Below are 20,720 nucleotides of genomic sequence, written 5' to 3' on the forward strand. Positions count from 1 at the left end.
TGAATCCTAGCTGCTTAACCTACTAGCTGTGTTGTACTGGGCAAATGAATTAACCTCACTGAGCCTCGATTTCCTCAACTATAAAATTAGGAGAGTCATTCTCACCTTGTAAAATTGTTGTAAAGCTCAAATCTAAACATGCAGTTTCCAGGTCATGAGGCCAGCCTTGTCTGATAAACATGGTGCTGAGCTTTCTTTCTTCTAGATCAGTGTTTCATAGCTCTTTAAAACTCCTTTTGATAAATCTAAAAATCCCACTGCCTCCTTTAATTCATTTAAACTTTCAAAATAAGTTAAATATTGCAAATGAAACAAAAAGCAAAAGTAATTCTGAATATTTTAAAATTTTCATAGCTACCCCACTGTCTCTGGAAATTCCATATACCCTTTCAGGGTAGGGGTGGTGGTAGTGGTGGGTGGCAAATACTGTTTGCCACTCACTCACCAAAATCACAGATCTATACTTAGGTTCACACTAATATCCCCTCCCTACCCCTAAAGAAGCCTCCTATTCCAATCCTTCCAGCCTTCAAGATCAAAGTCATACATTCTTCTTCCTCAAAGCAGCCTTCACTGATTGCACCATCCAGCTCAAGTTTCTATGGTTTTCCTTTTCTGAATGCTAGCACTGACTATGAAGACCGTTATACAATTGGCACTCAGTTACCACACTAGTGAATTTGCATTAGTTCTGTTTTACAGCTTTTAATTTTGTCTGTCCATTCAGTCTGTGCCCAGCACTGAACCTTCCTTGGTCTTTCTTCACTTAGGAGTTATCCACGGAAGGACAGCTTATAAAGTCTCAGAGGTTTTTCTGCTCAGCTTCTACACATAACAAGGGGGCAAAGCCCTCCTGAGCCCTAGTTGCCTGTGGTACTACTGGGACCAGAATGCCCACATGCTAATTGTTAACGGTGGTCTGAGTGCTTTCAAAGGGACATGGTGAATAGGTGCTCACTATAGATGCTATTTGGGTCATCACAAGTTCTCTGCCTAAATGGGATTGTTTCTAATAGGATGGCAGCCTTCCTCCTTTTCCTTTCCACTCATCCTAGTTGGAGGAGATTAAGGGAGCTAGTGCTTCTCTAGTAGGGTCCTATCAGTCTGCAGCCAAGCATTCTGGCCCTGGCCCTGGCCCTAGCCGTAGCCCCAGCAAGGAGCCCACCCCCATCCCTAACATTACATGACTGAAACAGCTGGGAGCTGTTTGAATTTGGCCTCACTGGGTATTCATGGGGTTTAATAAAACACTGCAGGACATTTTGTACAAATGACAGATGCTACAATCTGGAGAATGCAACTCTTCAGGATTGCAGCCTGCCTCACTTGCTTGTCAGTAAGGTTCTCCCTAGCTCTTTAGAGGGGGCCCTGGCTACTCACCCCTAGCCTGACAACCTGGTTTTACCTCAGATACTAGGGAAGGCACATGGTGCTGGGACTGGATTTGTCTTTATCATTATTGTATTCCAGCATCTACAGTACATACTTAATAATAACAAAATAATAACAACAACGATGTCAACAGTGAACACTTAACCAACATACATTATGTGCCAGACATTATTCTAAATGCTTTGCATTTCCCCCCAGCTTTACTGAGGTATAATTGACAAAATTGTATATATTTAAGGAGTAATATGTGATGTTTTGATATATGTATGCATTATGAAATGATCACCACAATCAAGCTAATTACCATATCCATCATCTAACATAGTTACCTTTTTTTGTGATGAGAACACTTCAGATCTATTTTCTTAGCAAATTTAAATTATACAATACAGTGTTGCTAACTATAGTCACCATTTGTACATTAGCTCTCCAGAAGTTGTTTGTCCAAGATAACTGAAAGTTTTTACCCTTTGACCAACATCTCCCCATTTCTCCCACCCCTATGAGCCCCTGGCAACCACCATTCTACTCTCTACCTTTATGAGTTGGCCTGTTTTAGATTCCATATATAAGTGAGATAATACAGTATTTGTCTTTCTCTGTCTTATTTTACTTAGCAGAGTGTCCTCCAGGTTCATCCATGTTGTTGGATATGGCAGGCTTTCCTTAGTTTTTAATGCTGAATAATATTACATTGTGTGTGTGTGTGTGTGTGTGTATGAAGTTTTCTTTATGTGTTCATCCCTTGGCAGCTACACTTTGCATTTATTAACTTAAATCATCCTCACAACAATCCTACAAGTTAGGTACTGATATAACCCAATTTTACGAGGAACTGTGGACATAGAGCAGTTAAGAAACTTGCCGAGGAATAAAAGCTACCATTTATGGCACTTCTGGGCTTTGAGACTAGGCTATCTGGCTCTAAAAATCTGTGCTTGTTTTAACCACTGTGTATACTGCCTCCCAATAAAAATGTGTTGAATGAATGATTAGTAACACTGCATATACAGTAATCAATGGCTAATATTTATTAAGCATTTACTGCATGTCAGGTACTGCAACTGTACTGTCTCATTTACCCCTCACAACCTCCCTTCCATGTAGATACTATTATGGTTCCCATTTTGCAAATGAGGGGATAATAAAAGGCACAGAGAATTTGTCCAAGGTCACACAACCATTTGGAAAAAGGAAATTGGTGGCCTCTTGTCTGGCCCTAGAACCCATGCTTTTGACATTATACTTTACTGCTTCCCACTACTTCAGGTGATTCTCCTCAAAGCCTCCTGAGATGAATTCTGTCATCAGCCTGATTTGACACTGATAAAAATAAGGAGTTAAAGAACTGGCCCAAGGTTAGACAAATTAGTAAGAGACAGTAGAGTCTAGGACTCAGGTGTTCTGGTTTTCAACCCCCTGGTTTTAAAGCAGAAATCTTCTTTCTGCTCTATTCTGTCTCTGATGCTACTGTTGTATTCCTGAGTTGTCCCGAATGGCTCATTCTCCAAGTCTGGCCCTTTAGTGCATGAAGAAATGGTCCAAATGCAGAAAGTTCCATGAATAGAAGAAATTCTCTCTCCAGTTTCTTTATACTGTTTAGTTCTGATTCTCCTAGATTATGGTGAAAGTGACATAAATACTGAGCAGTTATGGCACAGGGGACAACAGAGCATGTCCAGACTGGCACAATTGATGATAAATGGGGAAAAGGCTGTTAGGGGCAACTGCAGTGTTGTAGGAATACTGGTGGATGATTGACTGAAGAGAGGTAAAAGGGGCTCTCCTCTTTTCCCCAGTAAAAAGTGAAAGGGAAGAAATGAAAAAAGAGATAAATTCCCCAAAGCAACAAAGTAATTTTCAATATAATCATCTCAGGAGGAAAATAACAAAATACATTATTAACCAAAATAGCAGGGCAATAAGATGCAGGGGAGCAGAGACATTAAGGACACCATAAAGGACAAGAAGAAAGAGAAAAAAAGAGTCTTATCAGATTTTTCAAAAGAAAAGTGACAAACAAAGAGGAAAGCAGCAAAAATTAAAGAAGGGATCACATAATTAGAAGCCACTGGTGTCATTTCATACCTACTATAATGGCCACTTAAAAAGTATCTTCATATATATATTCACACACATACTTGCACACTCTGAAACAAGCTACAAGTTCTTCAAGCTGTTCTAAGTGGTGCATGCAATCCCAACTTCCAATGTGCAAAATGGGGAAGTTTTTACTTAACTTATTGGGAATTAAGAGAATCTTAAGACTGGATGAGAACTTAGTAACTGGGCCAAATGATGTCAGGGATCAGATGGGTCTATCAATCTCTCTTATACTATTTTTGGCAGGATATCATCTAGCACTTTTGGGGGTACATCTAGTAACAGAGACCTCACTATCTTACAAGGCTGCTTAGTTCTTTATTGGGGTGGGAGAAGACTAAGATTAACAAGTACCCACTAGGTGTCAGGCCCTCTATCAGGCATTTTACATGCATTGACTTCATTTAATCTTCACAACAATCCTGTAGAGTAGTTATTATCTTCATTGTATAGATGATAAACTGAAGGTGGAGAAAGTGAAGTCATTTGCTTGAAGTCATGTAGTTAGTGAGCGCTGGAACTAATGAGCCCAAAATTGTCTGAACATAAATTTTATGCTTTTTCTACCACTCCTCACTGCTTCTATCTGCAAGGAAACTGCGGGAAAATCTGAAGTGCCAGGCTGAAATCCTGATATCCTCTGTCTAGTGCAACCCCCTCATCAACTAGTCTAGTTACTGGCAAGATAGAAGCTGGAATTTATGCGACATGACCTGCTCTTAGGAAACCAATGGAGAGTACCTGTCACTGTACCTCCTTATAAATGACCACAACTCTTTAATAATTTATTATAAGAGGGGCCGTCAAGGTGGCAGAGGAGTAAGATGTGGAGATCACCTTCCTTCCCACAAATACAGCAAAAATACATCTACATGTGGAACAACTCCTACAGAACACCTACTGAATGCTGGCAAAAGACCTCAGACTTCCCAAAAGGCAAGGAACTCCCAAGGTACCTGGGTAGGGCAAAAGAAAAAAGAAAAAGCAGATACAAAAGAATAGGGATGGGACCTGCACCTCTGGGAAGGAGCTTGAAGGAGGAAAATTTTCCACACACTAGGAAGTCCCTTCACTGGCTGAGATGGGAGGTGGGTGGGGGGAAGCTTCAGAGCCATGGAGGAGAGTGCAGCAACAGGGGAGCGGAGGGCAAAGCAGAGAGATTCCCGCACAGAGGATCGGTGCCGACCAGCACTCACAAGCCTGAGAGGCTTGTCTGCTCACCGGCCAGGGTGGGTGGGGGCTGGGAGCTGAGGCTTGGGCTTTGGAGGTCAGACCCCAGAGAGAGGACTGGGGTTGGCTGCATGAACACAGCCTGAAGGGGGGCTGGTGCTCCACAAGTAGCCAAGAGGGAGTCCAGGAAAAAGTCTGGAACTGCCTAAGATGCAAGGGAACATTGTTTCAGGGTGAGCAAGGAGAGGGGATTCAGAGCACCACCTAAACCAGCTCCAGAGATGGGCGTGAGCCAAGGCTATCAGCTCGGACACCAGAGACGGGCATGAAACTCTAAGGCTGTTGCTGTAGCCACCAAGAAGCCTGTGTGCAAGCACAGGTCACTATCCACACTTCCCCTCCAGGGAGGCTGGGCAGCCCACCATTGCCAGGGTTCCAGGATCCAGAGAAAACTTCCCCAGGGGAACACACAGCACACATCAGGCTGTTGCCATGTCACACCAGCCTCTGATGCCACAGGCTTGCCCTGCATTCCGTACCCCTCCGTCCCCTGGCCTGAGTGACCCAGAGTGCCCAAATAAGCTGCTACTTTAACCCTGTCCTGGCTGGGTGGGGAACAGACGCCCTCAGGTGACCTAGGCACAGAGGTGGGGCCAAATCCAAAGCTGAACCCCAGGAGCTGTGCGAACAAAGAAGAGAAAGGGAAATCTACCCCAGCAGCCTCAGGAGCAGCAGATTAAATCTCAACAGTCACCTTCATGTGCCCTGCATCTGTGGAATACCTGAATAGACAACGAATCATCCAAAAATTGAGGTGGTGGACTTTGGGAGCAACTGAAGACTTGGGGTTTGCTTTCTGCATTTAATTTGTTTCTGGTTTTATGTTTATTTTAGGTTAGTATTCAGAGCTAATTATCATTGGTAGATTTGTTTATTGATTTTGTTGTTCTCTTCCTTTTTTTGTATATATATTTTTTCCTTTTTCTCTTTTTGTGACTGTGTATGTGCGAGCTTCATTGTGTGACTTTTTCTGTATAGCTTTGCTTTTACCATTTGTCCTAGGGTTCTGTCAGTTGGGATATTTTTTTTTTGTACAGTTTTTAGCACTTGTTATCATTGATGGATTTGTTTTTTGGTTTGCTTATACTCTTCTTTCTTTCTTCTTTTATATTACTTTTTAAAAATAATATATTTTTTAATTTTAATAACTATATTTTATTTTATTTGTTTCTTTCTTTTTTTTTGTTTTTGTTTTTGTTTTGCGGTACACGGGCCTCTCACTGTTGTGGCCTCTCCCATTGTGGAGCACAGGCTCCAGATGCGCAGGCTCAGTGGCCATGGTTCATGGGCCTAGCCACTCCGTGGCATGTGGGATCTTCCCGGACCAGGGCACAAACATGTATCCCCTGAATCAGCAGACAGACTCTCAACCACAGTGCCACCAGGGAAACCCATACTTTTTTTTTTTCTTTCTTTCTTTCTTTCTTTCTTTCTTTCTTTCTTTCTTTCTTTCTTCTCCCTTTCCTTCACAGCCGAGTGGATGACAAGGTTTGGTGCTCGGGCTGGGTGTCAGGCCTGAGCCTCTGAGGTGGGAGAGTTGAGTTCAGGACACTGGCGCACCAGAGAACTTCCAGCCCCACATAATATAAAAAAGCGAAAGTTTTCACAGAGATCTCAATTTCAACACTAAGACCCAGATCCACTCAACAACCAGCAAGTTACAGTACTGGACACTATATGCCAAACAACTAGCAAGACAGGAACACAACCCCACTCATTAGCAGAGGGGATGCCTAAAATCATAATAAGGTCACAGACACCAAAAAAAAAAAACACCACTGGACGTTGTCCTGTCCACCAGAAAGACAAGATCCAGTCTCACCCACCACAAAACAGGCACCAGTCCCCTCCACCAGGAATCCTACACAACCCACTCAACCAACCTTACTCACTGAGGGCAGACACCAAAAACAACAGGAACTACGAAATGGCAGCATTCAAAAAAGAGACCCCAAACACAGTAAGTTAAGCAAAATGAGAAGACAGAGAAATACATAGCAGATGAAGGAGCAAGGTAAAAACTCACCAGACCAAAAAAATGAAGAGGAAATAGGCAGTTTACCTGAAAAAGAATTCAGAGTAATGATAGTAAAGATGATCCAAAAGCTTGAAAATAGAATGGAGGAAATACAAGAAACGTTTAACAAGGACCTAGAAGAACTAAAGAGCAAACAAACAATGATAAACAACAAAATAAATGAAATTAAAAATCCTCTAGAAGGAATGAATAGCAGAATAATTGAGGTAGAAGAACGGATAAGTGATCTGGAAGATAAAAGAGTGGAAATAACTATTGCAGAGCAGAATAAGGAAAAAGAATGAAAAGAATTGCAGACAGTCTCAGAGATCTATGAGACAACATTATCACACAAACTTTTGTATTACAGGGGTCTCAGAAGAAGAACAGAAAAAGAACAGGACTGAGCAAATATTTGAAGAGATTATAGTTGAAAACTTTCCGAATATGGGAAAGGAAATAGTCAATCAAGTCCAGGAAGTGCATAGAGTCCCATACAAGATAAATCCAAGAAGAAACATGGCAAGATACATATTAATCAAACTACTGAAAATTACATACAAAGAACATATACTAAAAGCAACGAGGGAAAACAACAAATAACATACAAGGAAACCCCCATAATGTTAACAGCTGATCATTCAGCAGAAACTCCGCAAGTCAGAAGGGAGTGGCAGGACATATTTAATAAAGTGATGAAAGGGAAAAACCTACAATCAAGATTACTCTACCCACCAAGGATCTCATTCAGATTCGATGGAGAAATTAAAAATATTACAGAGAGGCAAAAGCGAAGAGAATTCTGCACCACCAAACCAGCTTTACAAAAATGTTAAAGGAACTTCTCTAGGCAGGAAACACAAGAGAAGGAAAAGACCTACAATCAAAAACCAAAACAATTAAGAAAATGGTAATAGGAAGATACATATCGATAACTACCTTAAATGTAAAAGGATGAAATGCTCCAAGGAAAAGACATAGAGTGGGTGAATGGATACAAAAACAAGACCCGTATATATGCTGTCTACAAGACACCCACTTCAGACCTAGGGACACATACAGACTGAAAGTGAGGGGATGGAAAAAAATATTCCATGCAAATGCAAATCAAAACAAAGCTGAAGTAGCAATTCTCATATAAGACAAAATAGACTTTAAAATAAAGACTATTACAAGAAACAAGGATGCTACATAATGATCAAGTGATTAATCCAAGAAGAATATATAACAATTGTAAATACCTATGCAGCAAACATAGGAGCACCTCAATACATAAGGCAAATGCTAACAGCCTTAAAAACGGAAACCGAGAGTAACACGATTATAGTGGGGGACTTTAACACCCCACTTTCACCAATGGACAGATCATCTATAATGAAAATAAATAAGGAAACACAGCTTTAAATGATATATTAAACAAGATGGACTTAAATGATATTTATAGGACATTCCATCCAAAAACAACAAAACACACTTTCTTCTCAAGTGCTCATGGAACACTCTCCAGGATACATCATATCATGGGTCACAAATCAAGCCTTGATAAACTTCAGAATATTGAAATCATATCAAGTATCTTTTCCAACCACAACGCTATGAGACAAGATATTAATTACAGGAAAAATATGTAAAAAATACAAACACATGGAGGTAAAACAATACACTAGTAAATAACCAAGAGATCACTGAAGAAATAAAAAAAATACTTAGAAAGACATGACAATGAAAACACAATGACCCAAATCCTTTGGGATGCAGCAAAAGCAGTTTGAAGAGGGAAGTTTATAGCAATATAATGCTACCTCAAGAAACAAGAAAAACATCCTCAACAAAACACAAGCAAACAGAATCCAAAAGCACATTAAAGGGACCATACACCGTGATCAATGGGGTTCATCCCAGGAATGAAATGATTCTTCAATATATGCAAATCAAATGATGTGATACACAATATTAAAAAACTGAAGGATAAAAACCATATGGTCATCTCAATAGATGCAGAAAAAGCTTTTCAGAAAATTCAACACCAATTTATGATAAAAACCCTCCAGAAAGTAGGCATAAAGGGAACTTACCTCAACATAATAAAGGCCATATATGAAAAACCCACAGCCAGCATCATTCTTAATGGTAAAAAACTGAAACCATTTCCACTAAGATCAGGAAAAAGACAAGGTTGCCCACTCTCACCAATATTATGCAACATAGTATTGGAAGTTTTAGCCACAGCAATCAGTGAAAAAAAAAAAAAAAGAAATAAAAGGAATCCAAATCGGAAAAGAGGAACTAAAACTGTCACTGTTTGCACATGACATAAACTATACATAGAGAATCCTAAAGATGCTATCAGAAAACTACTAGAGCTAGTCAATGAATTTGGTAAAGTAGCAGGATACAATATATATGCACAGTAATCACTTGCATTCCTATACACTAATGATGAAAAATCTGAAAGGGAAATTAAGGAAACACTCTCATTTCCCACTGCAACAAAAATAATAAAATACCTAGGAATAAGCCTACCTAAGGAGATAAAAGACCTGTATGCAGAAAACTTATCGTTTTCTGATAAGTACCACTGATGAAAGAAATTAAAGATGATACAAACAGGTGGAGAGATATACCGTGTTCTTGGATAGGAAGAATCAAAATTGTGAAAATGACTATACTACACAAAGCAATCAATCTACAGATTCAATGCAATCCCTATCAAATGACCTATGGCATTTTTCACAGAACTGGAACAAAAATTTCCTCAATTTGTACGGAAACACAAAAGACCCCGAATAGCCAAAGCAATCTTGAGAAAGAAAAATGGTGCTGGAAAAATCAGGCTCCCTGGCTTCAGACTATATTACAAAGCTACACTAATCAAGACAGAATGGTACTGGCACAATAACAGAAATATAGATCAATGGAACAGGACAGAAAGCCCAGAGATAAACCCACGCACATATGGTCACCTTATCTTTGATAAAGGAGGCAAGAATATACAATGGAGAAAAGACAGCCTCTTCAATAAGTCATGCTGGGAAAACTGGACAGCTACATGTAAAATAATGAAATTCAAACACTCCCTAACACCATACACAAAAATAAACACTAAATGGACTAAAGACCTAAATGTAAGAGCAGACATTATAAAACACTTAGAGGAAAACATAGGCAGAACACTCTATGACATAAATCACAGGAACATCCTTTTTGACCCACCTCCTTGAGAAATAGAAATAAAAATAAAAATAAACAAATGGGACCTAATGAATCTTAAAAGCTTTTGCACAGCAAAGGAGACCATAAAGAAGATGAAAAGACAACCCTCAGATTTGGAGAAAATATTTGCAAATGAAGCAACTGACAAAGGATTAACCTCGAAAATATAAAAGCTGCTCATGCATCTCAATATCAAAAAACAACCCAATCCAAAAATGGGCAGAAGACCTAAATAGACATTTCTCCAAAGAAGATATACAGATTGCCAACAAACATATGAAAGGAAGCTCAACATCACTAATCGTTAGAGAAATGCAAATCAAAAATACAGTGAGATATCACCTCACACCCATCAGAATGGCCATCATCAAAAAATCTACAAACAATAAATGCTGGAGAGGGTGTGCAGAAAAGGCAACCCTCTTGCACTGCTTGTGGGAATGTAAATTGATACAACCGTTATGGAGAACAGTATGGAGGTTCCTTAAAAAACTGAAAGTATTACTACCATATGACCCAGCTATCCCACTACTGGGCAAATTCCCTGAGAAAACCATAATTCAAAAATAGTCATGTAGTACAATTCTCATTGCAACACTATTTACAATAGCCAGGACATGGCAGCAACGTAAGTTTCCATCGACAGATGAATGGATAAAGAAGATGTGGCACATATATACAATGGCATATTACTCAGCAATAGAAAGAAACAAAATTGAGTTATTTCCGGTGAGGTGGATGGACTTAGAGACTGTCATACAGAGTGAAGTAAGTCAGAAAGAGGCAAACAAATACCGTAGGCTAACACATATATGTGGAATAAAATTTAAAAAATAATTCGGTTCTGAAGAACCTAGGGGCAGGACAGGAATAAAGACGCAGACATAGAGAATGGAATTAAGGACACGGGGAGTGGGAAAGTTAATTTGGGATGAAATGAGAGAGTAACATTGACATATATACACTACCAAATATAAAATAAATAGCTAGTGGGAAGCAGCTGCATTGCACAGGGAGATCAGCTCAGTGTTTTGTGTCCCCCTAGAAGGGTGGGATAGGGAGGGTGGGAGGGAGATGCAAGAGGGAGGGCATATGGGGATATATGTATACATATAGCTGATTCACTTTGTTATACAGCAGAAACTAACACACCATTGTAAAGCAATTATAGTCCAATAAAGATGTTAAAAAATATCTATTATAGAATTCTGACAAGCTCAATGGCAATAATGACATAGAGGTTACTAATGAAGAATTTGGAGTCAGCTTGCCTGGATGCAATTCCTGGCTCCATCACTCACTAGATATAATATCACCTTGGCAAATTATATAACTTCTCTGTACCTCACTTTACATATATTTAAAATGGGAAAAATAATAGTACCTATGTCATGGGTTTGTTGTGAGGATTAAATTGAGTTAATGAATGTAAAGGCCTTAGAACAGAATCATAGAGGTGCACAGTAAATGTTGATTCATTATTATTTTATTGTCAATCTGTAGTTTCTAGAATCTTTTATATTTTGAAAACTGGTACATTTTCCCATCTATAGTGTTGTCATAGATCTCCTGTAACTCATGACTCCATTGAGTTTACCTACAGCAATTCTGCTGGGAACATCTGAGTATTATTTCATTGCCCAGTGATGTATATATTTTTAAATTACATTACACCTAAATTCCATTAGTCTACAAGCTCTAAGAAGGCAGACCTGGCTGGCACAGAGAAGGGGTTCAATAATTATAGCATGAAAGAATGAATTCAGAGCACTGAAGTGCTTTCTTACAACCTCAGATACCTTAGGTTTAAATTCCCCCTCAACAGGTTTATGCTCTTTTTCCCTTGACAGAGAAGTTTTAAGTTCCTGTGTTAATAGTAAATTATTTGTCCCTAGAAGGGAGTTGCCAGACTACAGACTATCACTTCCTTTTTCTTCTTTTTTTGAAAAGATCTTTTTAAATCATTGATATTGTCTTAGAATCTTTAAAAAGTAACTTTGACTCATTGTAAGATTCATGAAACTAATCTTTGTCACTCCTATTAAATATCCTATACATATAAAATATTACATATGAATATTTATCCACTTGCTACAGGCCCATGTTTCCTCCTCCTTTTTAAATATGAACTCATCAGAAAGCTTTATGTAGCCACATTTGATTACGTAGCTTTCCTGTCCCCTTTCTTCCCTGTAAAAAGGATTACTGTGCTTTGGGGCCTCCTTTTTAACTCCATACCTGAGGTGAGTGCCTTACTCACCCAGCTCTATTCCTGGCCCTTTTCCTTTGTAGATTTCCTTTGCCAAAGGATTCTTCATCTCCAGGAAGATTTCTCCATTTCTTCCAGCTCTACCTCAAGAAGAAAGGCTTTTATAGCAATGGCAAGAGGTCCCTCAACCATACAGCAGACCAAAGACCTTGTCTCTTTCTATACCTTATTTTGGCGCCATGGTCATTTCTCAAAAGTTTACTCCCAGGGCTTCCCTGGTGGCGCATTGGTTGAGAGTCCGCCTGCCGGTGCAGGGGACACAGGTTTGTGCCCCTGTCCAGGAAGATCCCACAAGCCACGGAGCGGCTAGGCCCGTGAGCCATGGCCGCTGAGCCTGCGTGTCCGGAGCCTGTGCTCCACAACGGGAGAGGCCACAACAGTGAGAGGCCCACGTACCAAAAAAAAAAAAAAAAAATTTACTCCCTATTGCTGAATAGAAAGGCCTATTGCAGGTACCAAATAGAAATCCTCAACCATAGCCTCAACATAAACATCAGATATAGTTTTAATAGGCTTTGAAAAATCAAACTGTAGCTGCTCATGCTCTAAGAAACCAGAGTCAAGAAGGCCCAGGTATGTGGATAGCTTTTTTTTCTAGAAGGGGAGGCCATGGTTCTTGCTAGAGGCTCCCATTGGAAGAAAGCTATGCTAGCTTCAAGGTTTCTCTTGTTTTTTTCATTCTTTTTGCCTGCTACCCCCATCCTGCCACCTTGGCTTGCTCGGCTTCTGGTTTCTCCTTAATCACTGGCTTCTACTAGCTGGCCTGGAGCTGATTCTCATTCCATTTTAGTTTTCTGCCGTCCCCTGGCTCCTAAACTTAGCTCACTGTCCATGGTGTTTCTTCCCTTTATTTCTAGCCTTTGCCTCACTATTTTGTGTTCTGGCTCCTGGCCCTGTCTCCTATAGCTACTGCTTTGCAGAGCTGAGTTTCACATTTTCCTTAAAGTAATCTCAGCCTTGGCTGACAGATGCTTAAATTAACAGGGTGTGAGCGGTGGGCAATGCTAAAATAAACCAGCTTCCTAATCTCTTTCCTGTGTCTCTCTACAACTGGTTGTTCTGAGTGTAAACATGGCTCAGTGGGAAGAATGAGCACATGCCTATTGGTGACATGACTGATATGCTGAGAATTTCCTTGGCTACGTAAGTTAACCCCAAAAAATCCTGCCTCCTGATTTGACGAATGTCTAAGGAAGAGGTGGGGGTAGATAATAAGAGGGCTGGGTGTTTGGCCAAGTTCCAGATTCCTAAATGTTCTCTCTTCCAGGGCCAGGTCCAGACAAAGGCAGAAATTTTCTCCATTAACTAGCCAGCTATCAGTTCCAGAGCTGGCACTTAAAGCTTATTCCCAAACATTGAGGCAGTTTGAATTGAAACTCAATTTGTTTCCTCAATCCACTGTCAAAGGCAAATAGCCAGAGATTTAATGCAAGATGTGGTATACACAGAGAACAGGGGGCTTAAAAACAAATGTGTGGTTCCTGTTCCAGTCTGGGAAAGATGACAGTGTTTAACCTGGTGCTTCATGATTTAGTATTCCCTTTCAGAGGTATTTGCTACTTGATGAGGAAGAGAACAAAGGGACTGGATTATCGGGAAAGAGCCAAGGGTAGGATGGTGAATTTAAAAAGTCACTTTAGGGCTTCCCTGGTGGCGCAGTGGTTGGGAGTCCGCCTGCAGATGTGGGGGATGGGGGTTTGTACCCCGGTCCAGGAAGATCCCACATGCTGCGGAGTGGCTGGGCCCATGAGCCATGGCCGCTGAGCCTGCGTGTCCGGAGCCTGTGCTCCGCAATGGTAGAGGCCACGACAGTGAGAGGCCCGCGTACCGTAAAAAAAATAAATAAATAAATAAATAAATAAAAAGTCACTTTAAGCATTCTTTGGTTTTCACCTCCTCTTTTACTTTCCCTGGTCCCAAATTCTTCCCAGTCAGTCCCTGGAGCTAAAAGTGATCTGAGCCCCCTATCCTAAGGGAGGAGGTGGAGGAAACAGTATCCCATCAGGAGGAATCAGGCTGAGAACATATGCCATCCTCCTACCTGCCAAGGAGAAGATACCAAGAAACAAACACTCATGCTGAGTTAATCACAAGAGCAAGACCTTTTCTCAAATGGATTACAGAGAAGGGAGTGTAAAGAAGAGCACAGTTGAGAGTTATAGGGATGTGACACAACTTGTATAGGAAATGGGGAGGGGAACAGGGAAAATTCCTGTATCACAAAGGTAAGGTACCTTACCTGTAAGAGTAAAGTAGGAGGTCCCTTGTTGGTTCCTAGGGCAATAAGGGGCCAGATGGTCAAAGCCATTAGAGTAGAAATGGGGGGAGGTGCTCAGGGAAGCCTCTTATTCACCAACTGGGATAGAAATATTTCAATATTTTTCGCAACTGGTGCAAATCAGCAGGCTATCAGCTCTGGGTCGAAAAGAGTGAGAAAGATCGCCATGAAGGGCAGGAGGGAAAAGTGTATAAAAGATACCAACACAAACTTTACCAATTTCAGAATTTCACTGACCATAAGCCAGCCCTGCTTGTGATATTCACGCCATACCAGTGATCCTGATATGGATTTGCTGCCAATATCTTGTCTTGTTTTTGTCCAGCAGGGTTAGCCCACTTTGTTGGGAACCGGGGATGATGGAGAGGAAGGGTCTAGTGCCCCCTGGGGTGCCCATCTCCCTCTGGGAAGAAAGGGGTGGGATTACCTTCTTGCAGAGGACCATCTGGTGGTCAAACAGGAAGAAGACCCGTTGCTGGTTGCGGCCGTAGGGCTGGTAGATCCACGCCATCTCCCCAGTGTAGATCAGCTCCGAGCTCCTGTCTAGGATGTCCTCGCCCTGGGAAGGACATGTGATAGTGAGAGGCAGCCAGGCAGGAGGGATGGCCCCTTCACTTGCCTGGAGGCACCTAGAGCTGGGCATAGGCTGGGACAGGAGGAGGACAGAAAGGGCCTGGTGAGGAAGAAAGGATGGAGGGAAGGACCTCTGGGAATCCCTGAAAGGCTCCATGAGCTATAAAGACCCATACTCTTGTTTACCCTGAGGCCAAATGAGCCCCACTACCCAGTACTGCTATAGTCCTTCTTTGCCAGTTGCTCTCTGTCCCTAGAGGCACCAGCTGCCATGAGGTGCCTATCTATCTGTCTCTCTCTCTCTTATTCTCCCTCTCTCTTTTTCTCTAAATCTCTCTTTCTGCCCCAATCTTTCATCCTAGTTCTAGACTTTTAGTCTCTTTCTTGTACCTGAAGAGTAAAGCCTGAGCAGGTGCTAGAAGCCTCTCTGCTTCCCAGACAAGTAAAATAAGAAAGGGAAGGACAAGAAGGAGATGATGTTTGAAGGAGAGAAAGAGAATCCATTCACCCTCTTAAAACTGTTTTTTCCTTCCGGGCTTCCCTGGTGGCACAGTAGTTGAGAATCTGCCTGCCAATGAAGGGGACACAGGTTCGAGACCTGGTCTGGGAAGATCCCACATGCCACGGGGCAACTGGCCCCGTGAGCCACAACTACTGAGCCTGCGTGTCTGGAGCCTGTGCTCCGCAACGAGAGAGGCCGCGACAGTGAGAGGCCCGCGCACCACGATGAAGAGTGGCCCACACTCACCGCAACTAGAGAAAGCCCTAGCACAGAAACGAAGACCCAACACAGCCAAAAGTAAATAAATAAAAATAAATAAATTTATTTAAAAATTTGTTTTTCCTTCCTTTCTCAGTTCATTAAAATCTACTGATTAAACAGGAAATTTTATCACCTTGGTCTGTTATCAAGAAAGCCTGAATAACTTGCTTATCTTTCTTGCTATGTAGAATCAGACACACACACCCAAAACACCTAACACCTAGCTAATTCTATTCTACAGAGTTTCCAAGGGCCTCTTATTTATGGGAACTCTCATATGTGGGGATGTATGTCAGATGCCAAGCCAGACTTGGCCCTGTTATCGAGGAGCTTACATGTCAGCAAAGGAGTCTAATATAGGTGTGCTCAGAACTCATGGAATGCAAGGCAAACCATGGGGACAAAAAGAAATGGCCCCCTGACTCAGGAGAATTAGTACTTATTGAGCACCTACAGGGATCAGACATTGTGCTACATACTTTCACTCTGTCTCTTCTGAGCATCACAGTATCCCTGGGAGGTAGATAGTCTTGCTGTCATCTTTATAGTCTGAGGTACAAAGAGGTCAAGTGATCAGCCACAGTCACCCAGCTAGTTAGCCAAAGATCCACAATCAAACCACAAGTCTGCAGCTCCAGAGAGCGTGCTCACTTTTGCCACTATGTTATACTGTCTCTAGGCCAAAAAGTCACTGGAGAGTCAGTCCCTTCCTCTCTCTGGGTCTCAGTTTTCCAGCTGTTAAATGAGGTATGTGAGGATGATCTCTAAGGTCTTAGCCCTGATACTCCAATGCTAAGGTCTCAGCCTTGTACTGAAAAGCTTCAAGTCAAATTTAGAGATGGGGGTGCCTGCATCTCCCCAGAAACAATCAGAGGTAAACAATCTAGGCAGGGCAGTGGCCCAAAGAGAAGGGTAGCAGGAAATCGTATTCTTGAGCATATCATTATTTTTTTCAGTCTAAGGGATGGGAAGAAAAAGGGGAGCTCAATGGAAATATTTTCTAATAATACAACCACAAAAAGAAAGCTCAACTTGAGGACACAGGGAGGGGGAAGGGTAAGCTGGGATGAAGTGAGAGAGTGGCATGGACATATATAGACTACCAAATGTAAAATAGCTAGTGGGAAGCAGTCACATAGCACAGGGAGATCAGCTCAGTGCTTTTTGACCACCTAGAGGGGTGGGATAGGGAGGGTGGGAGGGAGACGGAAGAGGGAGGAGATATGGGGATATATGTATATGTATAGCTGATTCACTTTGTTATAAAGCAGAAACTAACACACCACTGTAAAGCAATTATACTCCAATAAAGATGTTAAAAAAAAGAATGCTCTGAGATACTATTGTGACTCCAGACTACACCTCAGGGGTTCCCTGGAACTTTGGTAAACACTCCTCCTTGAGGGGCCCACATACTAGCACAGAACCTCTGGAGGCCCAGTGCTAGGAGAAGAATCCCTAAGAGTGTGGGGGTCATGCAAGGCTTTCCTGTTGGAGGGATGGGAAGCTGAACGTGGTACCAGTCGGCCATGCCCCACCTTGAGGCAGGCCAGGAAGATGTACTACAGTCCATTTTGAATATGTATAAAGTGAAAGAACGCTATAAAAGGGGTCAATGCTATACAAAGACGGCCAGGATGATTTTTAAAGGCACAACTTGCTAAGCTGAGAATGATCAGACCAGGAGGACTACTCAGGGGCATCTGGTCTACACACTGCACCAGCTAGGAGCAACCCAATTCTATCAATTCTGTTTTAAGTACTTGCCATCAATGCCACTTGGTGCCACTCTACCAAGAAGAAAAAAAAAAACCTTGAAAAAATACACCTCTATGCTCACCAAGGTGTTTGTTGTCAGTTAACTCATCTTCTCTGTTCCTCAGTTTCCTCATCTTTAAAATGATGATAATAACATTACCAACCTCATTTGGCTGTTGTAAGGATTATATAAGTTAACATAAAGTGTTTACAAAAGTACACATCACACTGTAAGCTCCATATAGTGATAGTTATTACCTTGATTATTACTGTGTACCCTAAATCCTGTGCCACATATTCCTATTAATACTCACAACCCAATAAGGGATGTAGTGTTGTCTCCAAACCAGTGTCAGAGAAATTAGAAGTAATATGCCGAAAGTGGCAGAATCCAGGAGACAGTTGCTCAAAAGTCCATGCTCTAAACCATCAAACCACAGCAAAATAATGATCCCTTAATGGAACAAGCAGCTGCCTTGGAAATTTCTAAGGTAAGAACCTCAAAGACTTCAGTTCTGGGCCCAGTGCTGCCGCCAACTCACTTCCTTCAGAAGTAGCTTAATCACAATCTGTTTCCTCATTTAGACAATGGGGCTAATACCAAGGTTCCTGTTTGCCTCAAATCACATGGCTGCTTGAGAACACCAAATAAGTTCATGTAAGGTCGAGGGACCTCTCAGAGTTTAGAGCAACAGACTTTGCCCTCTCTGCCCCACTGCACTACACAGTTCTTTGCCTTGACCCCTCAAGTGCAATCTCTTCCCACCTCCCCCTCCTCCACATGCCTTCTGTTCTCTTCCATTCTTCCAGAATTTTGCTCACACTGTTTCCTCTGCCTGGAACATACTTGCCCTCACTGGATAGTCAAGGCTACATCTCATTCATTTCAATATCCCAATGCCCAGCACCTCATTCTAATTATAGGCTGATTATCTGATGTGGGGTTGTGCCCTGAGCACATCAAGGGAGAGGACAAGGGAAATGCTATCCTTCTCAGAGTTTATATTCAATTCTGCCTGCTAGGAGGAAAGCAGGGAAATAACAAATCTATCCCTCCACATTTGATCTCCTGGTCCAAAGAGTATGCTTCATCAAGCCATTTAGCTTTAAAAAGATGTTTTTGCTGCCGCCATCACGTTGGGCTTTTGTGTTTCCTCCAAATTCTTTGGATTCAAACGTCCAATGGTAAACTGGAACACGTTATTGAGTATTATACAACCAGGCTATGGGGGAGGGGTGCTATGAGGAGGAAATCACAACCACACACAATCAAGTTCTCAAATATGAGCTCAAACTTGGGATCCTGGTAAAAATATGCAGAAAAAAAAAGATATAAAAGAAGCTGTCAGGGATACAGCTACATGTAAAAGAATGAAATTAGAACAATTCCTAACACCATATACAAAAATAAACTCAAAATGGATTAAAGACCTAAATGTAAGGCCAGAAACTATAAAACTCTTAGAGGAAAACATAGGCAGAACATTCTATGACATAAATCACAGCAGGATCCTTTTTGACCCACCTCCTACAGAAATGGAAATAAAAACAAAAATAAACAAATGGGACCTAATGAAACTTAAAAGCTTTTGCACATCAAAGGATACCATAAACAAGACGAAAAGACAACTCTTAGAATGGGAGAAAATATTTGCCAATGAAGCAACTGACAAAGAATCACTCTCCAAAACTTACAAGCAGCTCATGAAACTCAATATCAAAAAAAAAAACAACCCAATCAAAAATGGGCAGAAGACCTAAAGAGACATTTCTCCAAAGAAGATATACAGATTGCCAACAAACACATGAAAGAATACTCAACGTCACCAATCATTACAGAAATGGAAATCAAAACTACAATGAGGTATCAACTCACACCAGTCAGAATGGCCATCATCAAAAAATCTAGAAACAATAAATCCTGGAGAGGGTGTGGAGTAAAGGGAACCCTCTTGCACTGTTGGTGGGAATGTGAATTGGTACAGCCACTATGGAGAACAGTATGGAGGTTCCTTAAAAAAACTAAAAATAGAACTACTATATGACACAGCAATCCTCCTACTGGGCATATACCCTGAGAAAACCATAATTCCAAAAGAGTCATGTAGCACAATGTTCATTGCAGCACTATTTACAGTAGCCAAGACATGGAAGCAACCTAAGTGTCCACTGACAGATGAAGGATGGATGAAGAAGATGTGGCACATATATACAATGCAATATTACTCAGCCATAAGAAGAAATAAAATTGAGTTATTTATAGTGAGGTGGATGGAGCTAGAGTCTGTCATACAGAGTGAAGTAAGTCAGAAAAAGAAAAATAAATACCATATGCTAACACATATATATGGAATCTAAAAAAAAAAACCAAAATGGTTCTGATGAACCTACGGGCAGGACAGGAATACAGAAGCAGATGTAGAAAATGGACTTGAGGAGATAGGGAGGGGGAAGAGTAAGCTGGGACAAAGTGAGACAGTAGCACTAACATATATACACTACCAAACGTAAAATAGATAGCTAGTGGGAAGCAGCTGCATCACACAGGGAGATCAGCTCGGTGTTGCGTGACCACCTAGAAGGGGGGGATAGAGAGGGTGGTAGGGAGGCACAAGAGGGTGGCGATATGTGGATATACGTATTAATAGAGCTGATTCACTTTGTTATACACAGAAACTAACACACCATTGTAAATCAATTATACTCCAATAAATTTGTTTAAAAATCTTGCAAAAATAAAATAAAAAATAAAGAACAATTAAAGAATGGAAAAAAAAAGCTGTCAGGGATATGTACCTTCCCCTTCCCTTCAAGTGGATCTAATGCATGGGAAGGGTAGGAAAGTGATAGCATAACCAAACATCAGCATCAGAGAAATCAGAAATTTCCTAGAAACTGCAATTTGTGAAAACAGGTTCTTCTTCCTGATGCTCCCCTAAGCTGACTGAAGGTACTTATTATTATTTAGAGGTACAGGTGATACTTTCACTCATCCACTGATTATTTAGAAGCCCTAGGGGGTAGGGCAGAGCACGGGGGACTCCATGAACTCTAGTACACATAGGCTGGCAGGGAGCAAGGATGGAAACTGGAGGTGGGCAAATAAATCCAAAACATTCATTGA

The 20,720-nt window shown here is 41.3% G+C and overlaps 1 protein-coding gene across 8 annotated transcripts in view; it reads right to left on the minus strand.

The window, feature by feature from the left end:
* Positions 1-20,720, minus strand: part of ARHGEF9 (Cdc42 guanine nucleotide exchange factor 9) — a 206,966-nt gene that overhangs the window by 29,924 nt on the left and 156,322 nt on the right. For all 8 annotated transcript variants that reach the window (XM_082609866.1, XM_082609865.1, XM_082609869.1 and 5 more), the window contains one exon: positions 14,930-15,061. In XM_082609866.1, the coding sequence (XP_082465992.1) occupies positions 14,930-15,061 (132 nt within the window). The remainder of the gene's footprint in view (positions 1-14,929; positions 15,062-20,720) is intronic.

Source organism: Mesoplodon mirus, assembly GCF_964341445.2.
Source record: "Mesoplodon mirus genome assembly, chromosome: X".
Classification (NCBI taxonomy): Eukaryota; Metazoa; Chordata; class Mammalia; order Artiodactyla; family Ziphiidae; genus Mesoplodon; species Mesoplodon mirus.